The 17,055-nt window shown below is 37.6% G+C and overlaps 1 protein-coding gene across 3 annotated transcripts in view; it reads right to left on the bottom strand.

Moving 5' to 3' along the window:
* The window catches only part of c1h8orf34 (chromosome 1 C8orf34 homolog), a 304,839-nt gene that overhangs the window by 209,682 nt on the left and 78,102 nt on the right, over nt 1–17,055 (bottom strand). For all 3 annotated transcript variants that reach the window (XM_073040956.1, XM_073040965.1, XM_073040946.1), the window contains exons 6-7: nt 9,855–10,012; nt 6,076–6,242 (exon numbers count right to left, since the gene is read on the bottom strand). In XM_073040956.1, the coding sequence (XP_072897057.1) occupies nt 6,076–6,242; nt 9,855–10,012 (325 nt within the window). The remainder of the gene's footprint in view (nt 1–6,075; nt 6,243–9,854; nt 10,013–17,055) is intronic.

Below are 17,055 nucleotides of genomic sequence, written 5' to 3' on the forward strand. Positions count from 1 at the left end.
GCTACAAGGTATTAAAGCACTAGAAGTTATTTATAAGGAACAGAAATAGGCCAGAAAATGAATAGTGGCACTACAATGTTTAAATCAAACATTCATCTACTGAAAGTAATGTATTTACCATTTTACCTAACTTATCTACAATATATTCAAGACATTACATCTTGAATTTTTATCAGCTTTTTTCCATTATAGATGTCTATGTTTGTTCCAATAATGAAATCAACCAATACAAACTAAGCACTACAATTTCAGCAACCATCTGGTCTCAGTTCCACATGTTATACTTACTGTATTTTCTTTTATTCACCTTGAAGCATGTAAAGGAAAATGTAAGAGAGTAATTGCTTCAAATACCACTGAAGTTGGAGAAAGATGTCCCATATTTGTCAAATGTTTACAAAGCTCAGTATTTGTGTCCTATTACAATCTATAAGCCATGACTTTTCTCATTGTATTCTCCTGCCAGTGAGAATGCAGTAGGATGTAATTACAACGAACCAAGCTAATGCAAAAGTTTTCAATGCAAATTAATATAGAACTCAGACCTGAAAATAGTTGTTATCTTTTATTGCTCTGGGAAATGTTAATTTTCAATGTGTGATGTTGAAATAACAGGCAAAAATGTTTACACATCTAATTTATAATTTACAATGGAAATTACAAAGGGAAGAACTGACAGATAGTTTAACTAGGTTGTCAAAATTTGTTGCATAAGCTCAAATAAACAATGTAAGGTACTGCTTTAAAATGATTACAGGAGAAGCATTTGCATAAATATACATTCAGTGGCCATTTTATTAGATACATCTGTTCATCAATGTAAATATCTAATCAGCAGAACATGTGGCAGCAACAATGTATTAAACTATGCAGACGTGGTCAAGAGGTTCAGTTGTTGTTCAGACCAAAAATCAGAGTGGGGAAGGAATGTGATCGAAGTGATAATTGACTGTGAAATGATTGATGTACCTGACAGGGTGGTTTGAGTATCTCAGAAACTGCTGATCTCCTGGGGTTTTCATGTCTCTGGAATTTACAGAGAATGGTGTGATAAACAGAAAGACATCCAGTGAGCAAAAAAGCCTTGTTGATGAGAGGTCAGAGGAAAATGGCTAGACTAGCTCAAGCTGACAAGAAGGTGACAGTAACTCAAATAACTATACGTTACAATAGTATTGTGCACAAACAGAATCTCTGATTGAATTCACAGCATGTCAAACCTTGAAATGGATGAGCTAAAGTAGCAAAAGACCACATTGGGTTCCCCTTCACCTAAGAAAGCATCCATTGTGTGTATCTCACTGCAAAGGCATGGTATAGTAGTCTGCTTCTTAGAGCAGATTTCACTTTTGTACATCAGCACCGAGCTGAGCACGAAGGAAACAATTCACAAGATATCCACCAATTGAAACATTCAACCCTTCCCTTGTTTGCATCTACTCCAATGGCTACAGCAGCATATGGGAACTCTGCAACTGGTATAGACCACTTAACCTGTTCTAACATTTATCACTAGCAATTCTTTATGGATCATGAAGATAAAGAATGGATTTAACATTTATGAGCATTATTTTCCAAATGTTTAAAGTTCACTGGGTTAAATATTTCATCAACTTTACTCAGTTCAAAAGTTGATGAAAATGAGTTAACCCTCAGGAAGAAGAGAAAAAGATCAAGTAAGTGTCAGAATCGAATAGACCAGTGTGAAATCAAAAGTGAATGCTGGAGGGTCCTGATAAAGCAACTTGCAATAATCAATTGTCATCAGAAGTATAGAAGGAGTTGAAAAAGATCTCAAGTTTCTGGTAACATGCTGTTATAGTTGAGAAATGTGCTTTGAATTCTTTAACAACTACAGAGTTTCAGACAAATCAGGTAGCTGCTGCACACACTAATATAAAGTATAATATATCTTAAAATGGACCTTAGATATTACAGAATTCTGACAAGTTCTAATTACAGCAGAGATGGCCAACCTATGGCACATGCACCAAAAGTGGTGCATTGCACCCAGAGATAATAATAATAATAATAATAATAATAATAATAATAATAATAATAATTTTTATAATAATAAAAAAGTAAGCCTACTCATGCAAAAAGTATTAACCAAAAACCAATTTGTAGAAAAAAAATCTATAACAGGAATTCAAGTAGATTAGAGCTAGAAATGGGTTTTACTGAGAATAAATCTAAAGCGTAGCAATTATTTTTAGCGATTTTATTATTTCATGCACATCTTTTGGCGAATAATCTTCTTTCACACTAATCTGTTTTTAATTTTAAAAAATGTTCAATGAGTCAAACTAGGAAAGAAGGACTTTTGTTCTGCAGTTGTTCCATAACTGTTCAATGCACGTTTGATATTTGTTTGATCCTGAGGCGCCAGCGTCTGCACCAGCGGTGCATTGTGGGATTTTGCCAGTCAGTTTACAATTGACACTCGTGCACTACGGAGTTGTGCTTTGTTCGTCCTTTGTGAACATTTGCAGTTTTGTACTTTTTCAAAAATTAAGCCATTTTTACATTCAATTACCCATCACAGTGCAAAAGAAAATGAGCAAAAGAAAAGCAGAAAGTGATAGTAAGCATGAATTCAATGAACAATGGGAAAATGAGTTCTTATTTATAGCGGGTCCGTCAGGAAAACCATTGTGCATTGTTTGTGAAAACACTTTCTCACATAATAGAAGACCTGATCTTAATAGACACTATAAAACACTGAAATAGCAGGAAAACTGAAGCAAGTGCTTGGGTCTGAGTTACAGAAAGTATATGTGATTAATAAATAGGAAGAAATGAAAAGAAGACAAAATATATTTGTTAAGAGTCTCATTAAGGTAAGTAGTGTTTATCTTGTTTTTATATTAAATCAATATATCATGTAAAAATGCTAAATATGAGTATATAAACATATTTTTACAAGAATTGAATGGAGGTACAAGAGTTGTATGGCACATCTCAACTCGTGCGTGAAAAAGCTGACGCATGGAATGTAAAAGGTTAGCCACCCCGATTTACACCCCTGATGCATGAGCTTTAAATAATGATGTTCACTTAATTTAATTCAAGAAGGAACACAAGTTACATGATATACAGTATATATCCTCTGACCATGATTTAATTACAAAACTGTATATAAATCTACCTCAATGATGATCCTCGGTGAAGAAACTAAACTCTTCTCATAGTTCTACACAGTCATTACTGACAGTCTAATTGACTGCTTAAAGTGGTTTGCCCCTTTGATTTGTACTTATCTCCAACATTGACTTCTCTAACATTGTATTCATTCCTCGAACTGAGGATCTGGCAATCCTTAAACTGAGCTACTATTACTATGTATCTTTCAAACATAAAGTGACTCTATATCTACATCAGATATATATATACACAGACACATCATCAATTGTTACCAGCTGTATGACTCTTACTACAATCATTTGATCTACATGGGTATTTATCTTGTGTTTTCCAACACATGATAAGTACCTTTCCAGATAATTTCATTGATGTTCTATTGCCTAGTCTTCTATTTGATCACAGGTCTGACTATTCTACCAACTCACTCTGCTGAAATTGCTTGCCTGTTCCTGGAAACATTGCCTTATCCTCCCCCCAAGTTTAGCTTTATAAAGCACAAACACACTCAAGTACTACAATGCTTTAAACAGCTCTTCTGTAGTAGAGGGTGGAATTGTGTGACAGTTAAACAATAAACAAACCAAATGATGACTTATAATGAAATGAGGGTAATCTTGTAACACTTCCTTTTAACAGAATATCTCTGCGATATCCCATTGTATATACAAGAACTGATAGCTGTCTGACACCATTCTATCACAGTAGTAATAAGTAAATGCAAGCTGAATCATCATTTATTATTGGACACAAGTTCTGATTATACTCCATCTACAATGAAAATGCATTTCAAATCTTAATTGAAACTTCTCCCATTCTACAAGTTCCTTTGGATCATGCTGATGAGACAGCTAGCCGTTATGAGGCTTAGTACAATTTAGATTCAATTCTACATTCAATTGCATTTAATTATTTAGATCATGGTCATGTGCCAAGTTTGCAAATGTTAAGCAGTGAGTAAAGGTGACCTCTGACAATGAAGGCTCTTAGAAAAATGCTACCAAACAGCTATACATTAAAGACTGCAATTGACTTTGCAAAAACTCATTATGTGTGCTCCTTGCCTTAAGGTCAAATGAGGACATTTCTTTCCTCTGGTAAAAAATAGCACCTATAGCCACGACATGTCAACAGAAGATGTGATGTCTCTTCATTCTACTTTGGACAATCTAGACAAGAGGAACATATATACAGGCTGCTGTTCATTGACAACAGCTTGGTGTCCCACCCAAACTCAATATCAAGCTTCTAGACCTGAGCCTCTGGACCTCTCTCTTCAACTGGACTCTCAACTTCCTCATTGACAGACCTCAATCTGGGAGGACTTGTGTCACAAGGTAAGTGCGCAAACACCTTTATTTACTCAGGAGGTCAAGGAAGTTCAGCATGGCACCGCACGCTCAAGCAAACTTTTACTGATGCGCTGTGGAATGTATCCTGACTGATTGCATCATGGTCAGATATGGCAGTTTAAACGAAGAGGAACATAAAAAGCTGCAGAGAGCAGTAGGCTCAATCCATCATGGGCACAGCCCTCCCCACCATTGATAGTATCTATGAGGTGCTGCCTTAAGAAAGCAACATCTATCATCAAAGATCCTCACCATCTGAGCCATGCATCTTCTCGCAGCTCCCATTAGACAGGAGGTACAGGATCCTGAAGTCCCATACCCATTAGACTCAAGAATGGCTACATCTCTACAACCATTCACTTCTTGAACCAATCTGCACAACCCTAATTACTACCTCAGAACAGCAAAGCTATGGTCACTTTGAACTACATTTGTGTTCTTTCTTGGAATTTTTTTTTGTGAATTCTACTTATTTCATTCTTTGTGTCTGTGATATTACTGCAGTTACGTTTTTCATTATATCTGTGCATATGACATTAAATGCAATTCTGACTTTAACTTTGACAGATCAGTATAATCTTGTCTCAAATTTAAGTATCCAATGCTTAAAAACATCAAGAGGTTAGTTACAACTTAAATCTGTCAGTAACACCATACAAAGTGTTTTTATGTACCGTTCACACATATTACATTTCTATCTATACAGGACATAATTTTCTAAATTGGTATTGTTGGAACCTTTCAGACAATATCATTGCTTTATTTCCTATTTAACATTATCTTCAAGCACAAAAATTCAAAGGAGGTACACAACTATTAAAATCACAACTGAGTAAACGAAATATTTCCAGCTAAGTTCCTGCTTAAACACCTCAAAAAACCAATAGACAACAAAAGAAAAACGGTAACAATAATTCCTGGCACAAAACTAAAGCAAACTGCCAAACTGGAGATGTTCCTCAAATTGATGTGAGTTTCTCTTTAAATGCTGACTTGCTTTTAACCCAGGATCACAGAACACTTGTTATTAGCATAAGTACCTTTAACACTGTTATTCTTATGGGAAATTAAAAATGCAGGAAGCTGCATTTAAATTTCTCACATTGCCAGCATTGGGGGAAAAATATATATGAGGCATGCACATGAATTACAAATGTTAGCAATGTTGCAATTAGAGCAGCTACATTTGTCAACTTGACCTGGTTTCCTTCCTCTGCTTTTTTTCCAGTTTTAAAAGAGATTTCTACTTACTCTCATCTAATGAAAACTTCCATCCAAACTATTTTCTCATTTCTTGAAAGTGTGATGGGATTTTAAGACCTGTGATAATACTTTCACCACATTCAATTTTTTTAAAAATAAGTTCAGATATAACTTCAGGCAAAATGATATAGAAAAGACTTGAATTAAGGTTTGCTGCACAGACTAATGCTGTATTTAAAGACAGCCTCTTGTAAATCAGTACAAAGGTAAAACATGTAGATCTGAGCTGTGCTTATCTACAATTGTCTTATGCAAAATAAAATCTGCAATGCAACGTTTGTGAATGGCACCCCAGATTGAGTTGCACTGATTGCCTTACCCAGTAATTCCATAGCATCATCCTCAGCCTCGATGTCTTCCTCAGCCATGGATGGTGCTGCACTATGCACAGAGTCAAAGGAATCCTGGGACAGCATTGCAGCTAAAAGTTTCTTATGCTGTTGCTGCTGTTGTCTCAAGCCTTTACTTTTCTGCTCCAATTTCACACTGCAAGAGCATATTGAAATAATGTCAGTTTTGAATGGCAAATACCTACAACATGTATTCCAAATCATTTATTAAGCAAAAGCCATGAAAAATACTTTGAGTTGATGAAACCACTACAAGCGTCATTATCTTTTAAAAATGTTAACATTGACTCAATATTTGAAATGAATAGCAAATGTTGTCGTTTTGAGTCTTTTCAGAAAAAGATGTGCCCTCTACTACTTGCCAATAACTGGATTGACGAAGGTAGTGAAAGGAAGGCCCTCTTGTGACAACAGTCTGTGGAAAATTTCCAGTCATGGATGCAGTCAACACTAATAAGCAGATGATGAGAACACTTTGAAATGAAGACTTCAAAATTCTGGAGACCTTATTGGCAAAAATACTGAACATTTGTTCATGACATTCTGTTTACAACTGTCACTAACTCAACACCTGAACCTCCCCAATACTTATCTTTGAAAGTAATGTTTTTGGTTTATATGTTGTCCATTTATAAGACCATAAGACATAGAAGCAGAATTAGGGAATTCAGCCCATCAAGTCTGCTCTGACATTCCATCATGGCTGATTTATTATCCCTCCCAACCTCATTCTCTTGCTTTCTTCCCATAACCTTTGGCACCCTTGCTAATCAAGAACCTATCAACCTTCACTTTAAATATACCCAATATCTGTTGCAATGAATTCCACAGATTTACCGCGCTCTGGCTAAAGAAATTCTTCTTCATCTCTGTTCTAAAAATGTCTTTGTATTCTGAAGCTGTGCCCTTTGGTCCTACATTCCCCCACTATAGGAAACATCCTTTCCATGTCCACTCTAGGCATTTCAATATTTGGTAGGTTTCAACAAGATTCCACCCAAAAAATCTAGTGATTATAAAATGAACTACATTGTCCCTGTTTCTTTGGCTACTAACTGAACAAAATTTGATTTTGCCTGACTAGATGAGACTGTTGAAAATTTCCAGGGAAAACTACAGCAAGGCAAAATTAGACTAGGCACTTTTGTGTAGGATTCATTTTAAAGTATCTGATTTTTTGAGGAACCTGTGCAGCTAGTAGTGTCATAATTCCTATTTCCTCCTGTAACAATGTAAATTGGGAGTTGAAAGCTCTACACAACATCTACCATGGAACAGTCTCAGTACAATAAACTGTTACACTCATTGTTGCCTTTCTTGACGTTTAAAGGGTCACTCCATGACATGGGAGAACCCAGGTGGGCAGTTACACAATATGCTGCTCAAATATTTTCCAGAATCTATAGAGTGTGCTTAAGAATGCAGTTTTCTCTGCACATCCTTTCAAACAGTACACAGTAAGCAGTCTAAGAAGAAAAACATCTAGGAATTTTGTAGCCCAAGAATCATGAGACAGGTCTGAGAGCAGCAAAACAAGTGACCAGAAGGAAAAAGATGCTACCAGGAATTATTCCTTTTCAATATCCACATTTGGCACGACAGGGTTGTGCCAATTTCTAGCAGAGTAGTCCTATCAGAACCATCCCCCTCCACCCTCTTGTTTCCCTTTACTGTGATAAATCATTCTCTTTCGATTGCCCATCAACTGCTGTTTGGTTCTCTTGTCACATGCTTACATCAAGGTATAATTTACAGTAACATATAAATCAGCCAGTATGTCTTTGAGATGTAGGAGGAAACTGCGGCAGCTCTGGAAGCCCGGGTGTTCATGGGTAGTACAGAGTCTACACCTGAGGCCAAGGTCAAACCAGACTTTCAGAGACCGGGAAGCAGCAGTGTCATATTCATATTAAAGTGGACAATTTGGCTCCGGTTTCAAATCTTCGAACTTTCAGAATTTTATAAAATAGACAATTCAAATCCACCTGATATTTTTTGTATGAAAATCAACACCTCAGCTTCTGCAACAGGAGTTTTAAGATTCACATGAGTTTTATTCTCGGGAAATACATATTGCGATATAAGGTCCATGCCAAGTTATTTCAGTTTTACAGACTAATCTGAATGACAGTTTGAGACAAAAAGTAACAAATGGAAATAAAGTATGTGATTGTCTTGATCACATTTTAATGGCAACAATTTCAACTTTTACATCTTGTTTCAGCAGAAAAGCAGTTGTAAGAAGTAAAACAAAGTAGTGGCAAATTGGGAAGAAGGTTGAAGACAAGCTGATGAAATCCTCCATTAGAAAAGCAGATTTTAAGTTGCATCTTATGGAAGGAAGGAGAATAGCGAAATAGGTTGAAAATTCCTGAGCTTAGGGTCCTGGCACAGCCACCCCTGATGAAGGGAACACATTTGGCACTCAGAGCAGGGCAGACCTAGAGAAGCACAGCTGGCAAGGCTCTGCAGTGATGTGAAAGCAAGGATAAAACAATTACAATGAAGGTGTTGTTTTATTTTAATTGAGTTGGTATGGGAAAACGTGGATCTGCATAATGATTGAATGGGGCTTGATACAATATCGAACATCGACATCTGAGTTTTGGGATAATACAGCGTTCAGGGAATAGAATCAAAGTACAGTAATCACAAAAGATGGCAATGAAATGGTCAGCTCTGGAGTTTAATAAACCATGGAAAGTTATTTACATTTTGACTTGTAAATTAAATGCAAGGATTAATCAATTACACAATGAATATTTACATCACTTTTCTAATGCCAATCACAGTTTATGTAATTAACCAACCAAAATGTTCTAAACATATTTAAATCGTGAATAAAAATAGATAAAAAAGCACAAATTTACGTTTGAACTGTGGAAAATTTTCAAATAAATTTACAATAGGTGAAGGTCTGATAACGACTTCTTGTGTTGGAGCAAATGGCACAGTGTAAAACCATATAATTCATAGCCAAAGGCATAGTTTAACATCCACTTCCTTCTAAGGGCACAAGATGTTCAGAATCAGAATCAAAATCAGGTTTAATATCACCAGCATAAGTCGTAAAATTTATTAACTTAGCAGCAGCAGTGCAATGCAAAATGTGAAAATATAGAAAAATGATAAATAAAATGAATTACAGTATATGTATATTAAATAGTTAAATTAAGAGTAGTAGTGCAAAAACAGAAATAGTAAAACAAAAATGAGATAGTGTTCATGGGTTCAATGGTCATTTAGGAATCAGATGGCAGAGGGCAAGAAGCTGTTCCTGAATCACTGAGTGTGTGCCTTCAGGCTTCTGTACCTCCTACCTGATGAGAAGAGGGGCGTATTCTGGGTGATGAGGGTCCTTAAAAATGGACACTACCTATCTGAGGCACTGCTCCTTGAAGATGTCCTAGATATTACAGAGGCTAGTGCCCAAGATAGAGACGAGTAATTTTAAAACTTTCTGCAGCTTCTTTCAATCTCAGGCAGTCACCTCCACCCCATACCAGAATAGTGTTCTTTGCACTTTAAAACATTTGCCTTGAATAAATTATAGCAAAGATATAAGATTCTATCTGAAAAGGATTTAGCCAATACACTATACAGTGATGCTAATGACATTAATGATATTTATTGAATTTAGAGCAGTACAATACAGGCAGTTTAAAGACTTAATGAGAACAATAAGAAAGAATAACAACAAGAATAACAATAACAATAAGAAATTGCTCGCAAATATCCTGGAGTTTACCTTCCAGGGCTGTGAGCCTCTTCAGTTTCATCCTTAATTCTAGGTACAGGAGGCTGTAGCATCTCTGCAGCTAAAGGATCAGCATCGGTTTCCTCACGACCAACCCATTCTCCAACCACTCGGGGTCTGACAAGGGACGAATTATAAGCCCGTAGGTCCTTAAAGAAGCACACAACAAAAGTTCACCATCATTGAACAGAGAAGTAATCTGATTTAAACACAGAGAGATTATCCAAATTCCAAAAGAGACAGCAAATTCCTTGTCAAGACCATATCACTTCCCTGCTTGCTTGATACATGTCCTTGGAACCCACCTCTCTAAACAATAGTCCCTACATCAGAAAGTGCTTTGAACACTCTTGGCAACAGAAGATTGCTAATGAAGCAGCTAAACCCTATAGCAATTAAATCTTGAAAGTTTTTAAGAAAGCAATTAAATCCTGAAAGTTTTGTTATTGTAGGCAATGCAAATAGGCTGTCTTCAAATCTGACAGTGATAATGAAAGAAAACTTGACATATGCTATCAACCAATCATTGCTGCCCATGTTAATCACATCCATACATTTGATTCAGTTATTCAATGGATAAATCCCTCATAAGAAAATATTAGGGATAAGGATAAGGATCCCTAATAAGGATAAATCCCTAATAAGAAAATATGCCAATCAATTTGGCAAACTGTCCTTTTATTCAATTAGAATATATGAACTCTTTTATCCACTTTGTTTCCAAACTATGTAATGCTTCGACCTTGGAAATGTTGAATTAATTGTTGAGCATACAAGAAATTCTGAACATATAAAGAAATATTAAGCGGAGTTCCAACTTTCATGGAAAGAAGTGCTTTATGACTTTACCCCTGAAAAGAGTGTGCATAACCAGCTCCTCAATTGAGGAAGCAGAGAAACATGGAAAATTTGGCCAAGCTGGGACTGGACTAATGCAAGGATCTATATCTACAAAACTAGCTGGGCCAGACATTGACTGATACTCTGCCCAGAAGAGGAATTTCTGATCAATGTTCCCTCTAATTTGTAATGACCAGTGTGCGCAAAAATCTTGTGCTGAGCAATTTTTTGCCCAATGACAACAACATGAAGTTTATATAGAGAGTTATTCATTTTTAACATCTAGCAAAACACTGAAAATAAGAACTTTGATCTCCTCTGGTTTTGATCTTTTTCGCTCTCATTCATCTGCATTCTCACAAAACATAAATATAACCATATAACCATATAACAATCACAGCACGGAAACAGGCCATTCCGGCCCTCCTAGTCCGTGCCGAACTCTTAATCTCACCTAGTCCCACCTACCCGCACTCAGCCCATAACCCTCCACTCCTTTCCTATCCATATACCTATCCAATTTTACCTTAAATGACACAACTGATCTGGCCTCTACTACTTCTACAGGAAGCTCATTCCACACAGCTATCACTCTCTGAGTAAAGAAATACCCCCTCGTGTTTCCCTTAAACTTTTGCCCCCTAACTCTCAAATCATGTCCTCTCGTTTGAATCTCCCCTACTCTCAATGGAAACAGCCTATTCACGTCAACTCTATCTATCCCTCTCAACATTTTAAATACCTCGATCAAATCCCCCCTCAACCTTCTACGCTCCAATGAATAGAGACCTAACTTGTTCAACCTTTCTCTGTAACTTAAGTGCTGAAACCCTGGTAACATCCTAGTAAATCGTCTCTGCACTCTCTCTAATTTATTGATATCTTTCCTATAATTCGGTGACCAGAACTGTACACAATAAATAGCAGACCTGCAGAGGGTAATGAAGGAATTTCTCACTAGAGCTTTTGTACATTATCCATATGTGATTTGCTTGCTAATGACGCTTTAAAAAGTCAAGTTTCCAAATATCACTCCACTTCTCACTGCAAATTCTCCAGCAACTTTTGCATCACGACAATACAAGTATTGTAGGTAACACCAGTTTCTGTATTGTACATAAATATTTCTCATAGCTGCACATTCCTGATATCATGAGCTTTCAGTGTAGCAGTTTCTTCTGCTTCATTAAGCCATTATGCTTTAAATGATCTGACAGTTAATTTGTGCTTCACAGCCCTTGTTTCTTTGGAATTTGACATAGTGAATCAGTAATTTATTTAATGAAAACAGTATAAATAAGCCAGTTCCAAAATCTGCAGATATCATCGCAAACTCCACATTGTCAACACTGTCCACATCCGAAACCGGAAAAAGAAATATGATTGTGTACAATTGTGAAATATACTTAACATGTCAATGAGGTAGAGGGTGGCAACCTTTTGTGCACAGTTTAAATTCCTTTGTAGGCACCTTAGAGGGAATATTTTTTCTGACACATGCAGGCTCATTGATCGCTGACTCAATATTCAATGTAAGTATTGGTCCGGGTCCACGATAAGAGAAACACAGAGAAACAGACTTAACAATAGCTGTGGCCCTCCAACATTCTGATTCATTTGGTCAAGTTTATGGAAGGCCAAGAAAGGGGTATAATAACCCTCATCAGCAAGGTGGAGCAGTGATAACTCTCTGCCTGGTGATCAAGAATGCAGAACCTTGACAGCAGCCAGCAAAGCCAGTCAGGGCACCACCGTGGCATAGAAGCTCGGGGCGTCTGAGTTCAGAGTTCAATACTGGGCGTACTCTGAAAGCAAATTTATACGTTCCTTCTCATTTGCACATGGGTTTCCTCCAGGTAGGCGTTCTGGCTTCCTCCTACTGTCCAAAGATGTACCGGTTAGTAGAATAATTAGTCCTTGTAAATGGGTTAAGTGGGTGGGTTGCTGGATGCCATAGCTTGAAGAGCTGGAATGGCCTGTTCAGCGCAGTATCTCAAAATAAAATTTCAAAAAGGAAGCAGCCAGTAAAGGCCTACGGTAAGAGCTCCAACCAAGTGAATGAAGATGGCACTGAAGCAAGAGACCAATCTTCATGAAGAGCCGAGAACCCTAGACTCCAGGAGAAGAGTGAAAACACCTGTGAGCACCTACTGTTAAGTGTAATGGATAATCTGAGGATTAAAACAGAAGATTAAATTAAGGATTAGGGGAGATCTCATTGAAATCTTTCAAATGTTGAAAGGCTTAGACAGAGTAGATATGGAAAGGATGTTTCCCATGATGAGGCGGTCTAGAACAAGAGGGCACCGCCTCAGGATAGACGGGCATCTATTTAAAATAGAGATGCAGAGAAATTTATTTAGCCAGAGGGTGGTGATTTTGTGAAGTTTATTACCACAGGCAGCTGTGGAAGCCAGGTCATTGGGTGTATTTAAGGTAGAGCTTAATAGGTTCTTGACTGGACATGGCATCAGTGGTTACCAGGAGAAGGCCGGGGAAGGGGCTGAGGAGGGGAAAAAAGGGTCAGTGGAGCAGACTCGACAGGCCAAATGGCCTAATTCTGTTCCTATGTCTTATGGTCCAATATGATGTGCTTAATTCTGTACGGGTGTCTGAATAAAACTCATTTGCATTGGGATCCAACATATATAAAGTTTTTATAGAGTTGTTCGAGAAAGTTACCAGGAAAGTGGATGAAGGCAAACAGTGTTTGTTGTCTACATGGAAGACGAGGCATTTGAGGCTGGTCAAGAAGGTTCAGTTGCTTGGCATTCAGGATGAGGTAATAAACTGGATTAGATATTGGCTTTGTAGGAGATGCCAGAGGGTGGTGATAGAGGGTTGACTTTCTGACTGTAGGCCTGTGACTAGTGGTGTGCTGCAGGAATTGGCGCTGGGTCCTTTGTTGTTTGTCATCTGTATCAATCACCTGGATGATAAAGTGGTTAATTAGATCAGCAAATTTGTGGACAACACCAAGATTGAGGGTATAGTGGACAAGAAGGTGGACTATCATGGCTTACAGAGGTGTCTGCATCAGCTGTGCTGGAACAATGGGCTGAAAAACTGGCAGATGGATGGAATTCAATGCAGCCAAATGCGAGGCTTTGTACTTTGGTAAGAACAACCAGGGTAGGTCTCATACAGTGAACGTTAAGGCTCCATGGAGTGTGGTTGAACAAAGGGATCTGGGAATACAGGTCCATAATTCATTGAAAGTGGTGACACAGGTAGATAGGGTTGTAAAGAAAGCTTTTGTCACATTGGCCTTCATAAATCATTGTACTGAGTACAGAAGATAAGATGTTATGTTGAAATTATATAAGACACTGGTGAGGCCTAATTTGGAGTATTGTGTGCAGTTTTGGTCACCTATGACTCTATGCCCTTTGTTTGCCTCAAAAGTGTAAACCGCCTGGTAAAACTGACTGAAAGGGATATTGGTCAAAGTGCTCAGAAAGAATAGGACCAAGATGAGTTAAAGGTGAATCCATGGGTTCTGGACTTCCCACTGGAGGAAAAGTTTTCTATCTATCACATCAAATTTTTCTATCAGCTCAAATTATTTAAAACTTTTCAAACATCTTAAATTAGATCAGCCCTTGGTTAGTCTTCTCTGGATTGTTACAGTCAGACAGTACGGAAACATGGCCTTCTGTACACCATGTCTATAATCCCCTCTTGGTCTTATCAGCATGAATTCCATTTACCCAGATTGGGTCTATAAACTTTCTATGCCTTGTCAAGTAAATGCTTTGTAACCATTGGGTGCACCAGCCTCCACCACCTCTTCAGATCCTCTCTAAACCTTTCATCTGTCACCTTAAATCTATTCCCCTCTTGACTAAACATTTCTACTATGGAAAAAAGATGTTGCTATCTACCCCTCTATACTCCTCAATTTTATAAACCTCTCTCCGGTTACCCTCAGCATTCTCTGCTTCACGAAAACAAACTATCCAGTCTCTTTTTTCAATTGAAGCACTTCATCTAAATCACTAAATTCTTGAGTATGATAAAAATAATAGTGAGAGAAGGACTGGTCTACACAACTGAAGATAATATAACTTGTGTTGGTCTTCTGTCCCCTCTGTTGTCTAGTGTAGAGCAGTGAGAAATGAGGAGTGAATGCATTCTTCAAATTGGGCTTTAGAAAGACTTTGTTTTGTTTCCTTTCTTATATTAAAGACCATCATGCCAGGAAATTTTTGTAACCTCATATTTAAAACTCATCTGCATGTATGTGCATAGAGTTCTAACACTCTCTGCTTCCCCATTTTTCATGGCTTTCCAACATATAACAGAAAATGTTACTTTTGAGCTGAAGTAAATGGTATCCTGTATACTGCTTACGCTATGAGAATGAATATACTGTTTATTCTGTAAGCTTCACAAGAACAAGAAATCTCATTGCACCCTGGTGTATATGATAATAAACTCATAAGCTAAACGTAATTGTCCTTCATTTCACTGAATTCCATCTGTCACATTTTTTCCCACTCATTTAATTCAATTTAACACGTGTTTATACTTCCATTCTTGGCTAAATGCCGCAGCCTCACAAGAACCAAAAAGAACAAATAGTAAATATTAAACATTGTTTTTTTGTTCAGCAGATCCATCCCATCAGTCTTTGGTATTCATTATGATGACCAAATAAATTTCCAAAAAGGCAAGTAAATTAAAATATTAAAACCAATTTGTTCAATTGTTTTCTTTGAAAAATTTGACAATCAGCTGATATTATTAATTGAGCTGCATTTTATAGAGAAAAAAATCACCCAGAAACACACAACAAGCTGCCATTAACTAAACTACAAAGCAAAACATTTTTGCGACATTTTAAAGAACTATCCAGGCACTGACAGACAGATAGACAGACATACTTTATTGACCCCGAGGGAAATTGGGTTTCGTTACAGTCGCACCACCCAAGAATAGTGAAGAAATATAGCAATATAAAACCATAAATAATTAAATAATAATAAGTAAATCATGCCAAGTGGAAATAAGTCCAGGACCAGCCTATTGGCTCAGGGTGTCTGACACTCCGAGGGAGGAGTTGTAAAGTTTGATGGCCACAGGCAGGAATGACTTCCTATGACGCTCAGTGTTGCATCTCGGTGGAATGAGTCTCTGGCTGAATGTACTCCTGTGCCTAACCAGTACATTATGGAGTGGATGGGAGTCATTGTCCAAGATTGACCATGAGATACAAATAACCCAAGGCTTGGCTTAGCCTTCTTGATACAAAAATCCTTTTTTACTCAATTTCTACACTTAAAAATGTCTTAAAAACAACCTCTAAGGAGAACATCTTTCTACAAGAATATATTATTCCTTTACTCCTACATTGGCCATTATAACTTCCTGCTGAGTGATCCTGTGGATTTTATCAACAACTCTGACTCTTCATCTTTTTTTCTCCAGTCCTGATGAAGGGTCTCAGCCCAACATGACAACTGTACTTTTCTCCATAGATGCTGCCTGACTTGCTGAGTTCCTCCAGCATTGTGCGCCTGTTGCTTAGATTTCCAGCACCTGCAGATTTTCTCAGGTTTTTATCAACAACTTGGTGGGTTGTGTTCATTCCATTCCTCTCTGGGCTGAATAAACAAATGTCATTTCAAATTCTCTGCAAGGGTTGCATTTAAATAACAATCCTCACATCATTTTTCCATGATCGCTTATATTGCTAAATCATCTGCGGCACCTCTCAGCTACTGAAGCCACCTCCAAACTCCCACTTCCCACTTTTACATTATTTCACCAAGCTATACTTCCTTAGAGGACAGAAGCAGGCCTCCAGTTCTACACTGACTATCAATTCCATTTTAATCTCCCCCTCAGGATCTAGCTCACACCAAAGAGGGAGGTACAGCACCATGAGACGACCAACACAGTTATATCTTTATTTAGAGAATACCTGAGCTCGGAATTGAACCTGGACAACTGGAGCTATGAGACACCAGCAGCAGAAGCAGCACCACTGTGCCACCCTGATGTGGAGATTAGTCATCGATGCCTGATCCCAGTCACATGGCTTACCATCCGAGCGATAGTCACCTAACCACCTCAACACTACACTTAACCCCATCTCCAACCTTGAAAATTAGCCCCTTCAGTTCCAATTTGACTTCATCCGACCTGAATTAAGGGTCATAAATGTCCTGGAACAGGATTTTTCTGGCAAGTAAGAGGCAAGCAGCAAAATGGCTTTATGAAACTTGTTTACAGACTGGATATTTATTCCCAAAAACAAGGGAATCTGTTGAAGATTGTAAAAATAGCCACTAAAAGTTCAAATTCTAACAGTACTTTGCATAGACTGTTGATACTAAAAATCTTGTTG

This window comes from Hemitrygon akajei, chromosome 1 (assembly GCF_048418815.1).
Source record: "Hemitrygon akajei chromosome 1, sHemAka1.3, whole genome shotgun sequence".
Lineage (NCBI taxonomy): Eukaryota > Metazoa > Chordata > Chondrichthyes > Myliobatiformes > Dasyatidae > Hemitrygon > Hemitrygon akajei.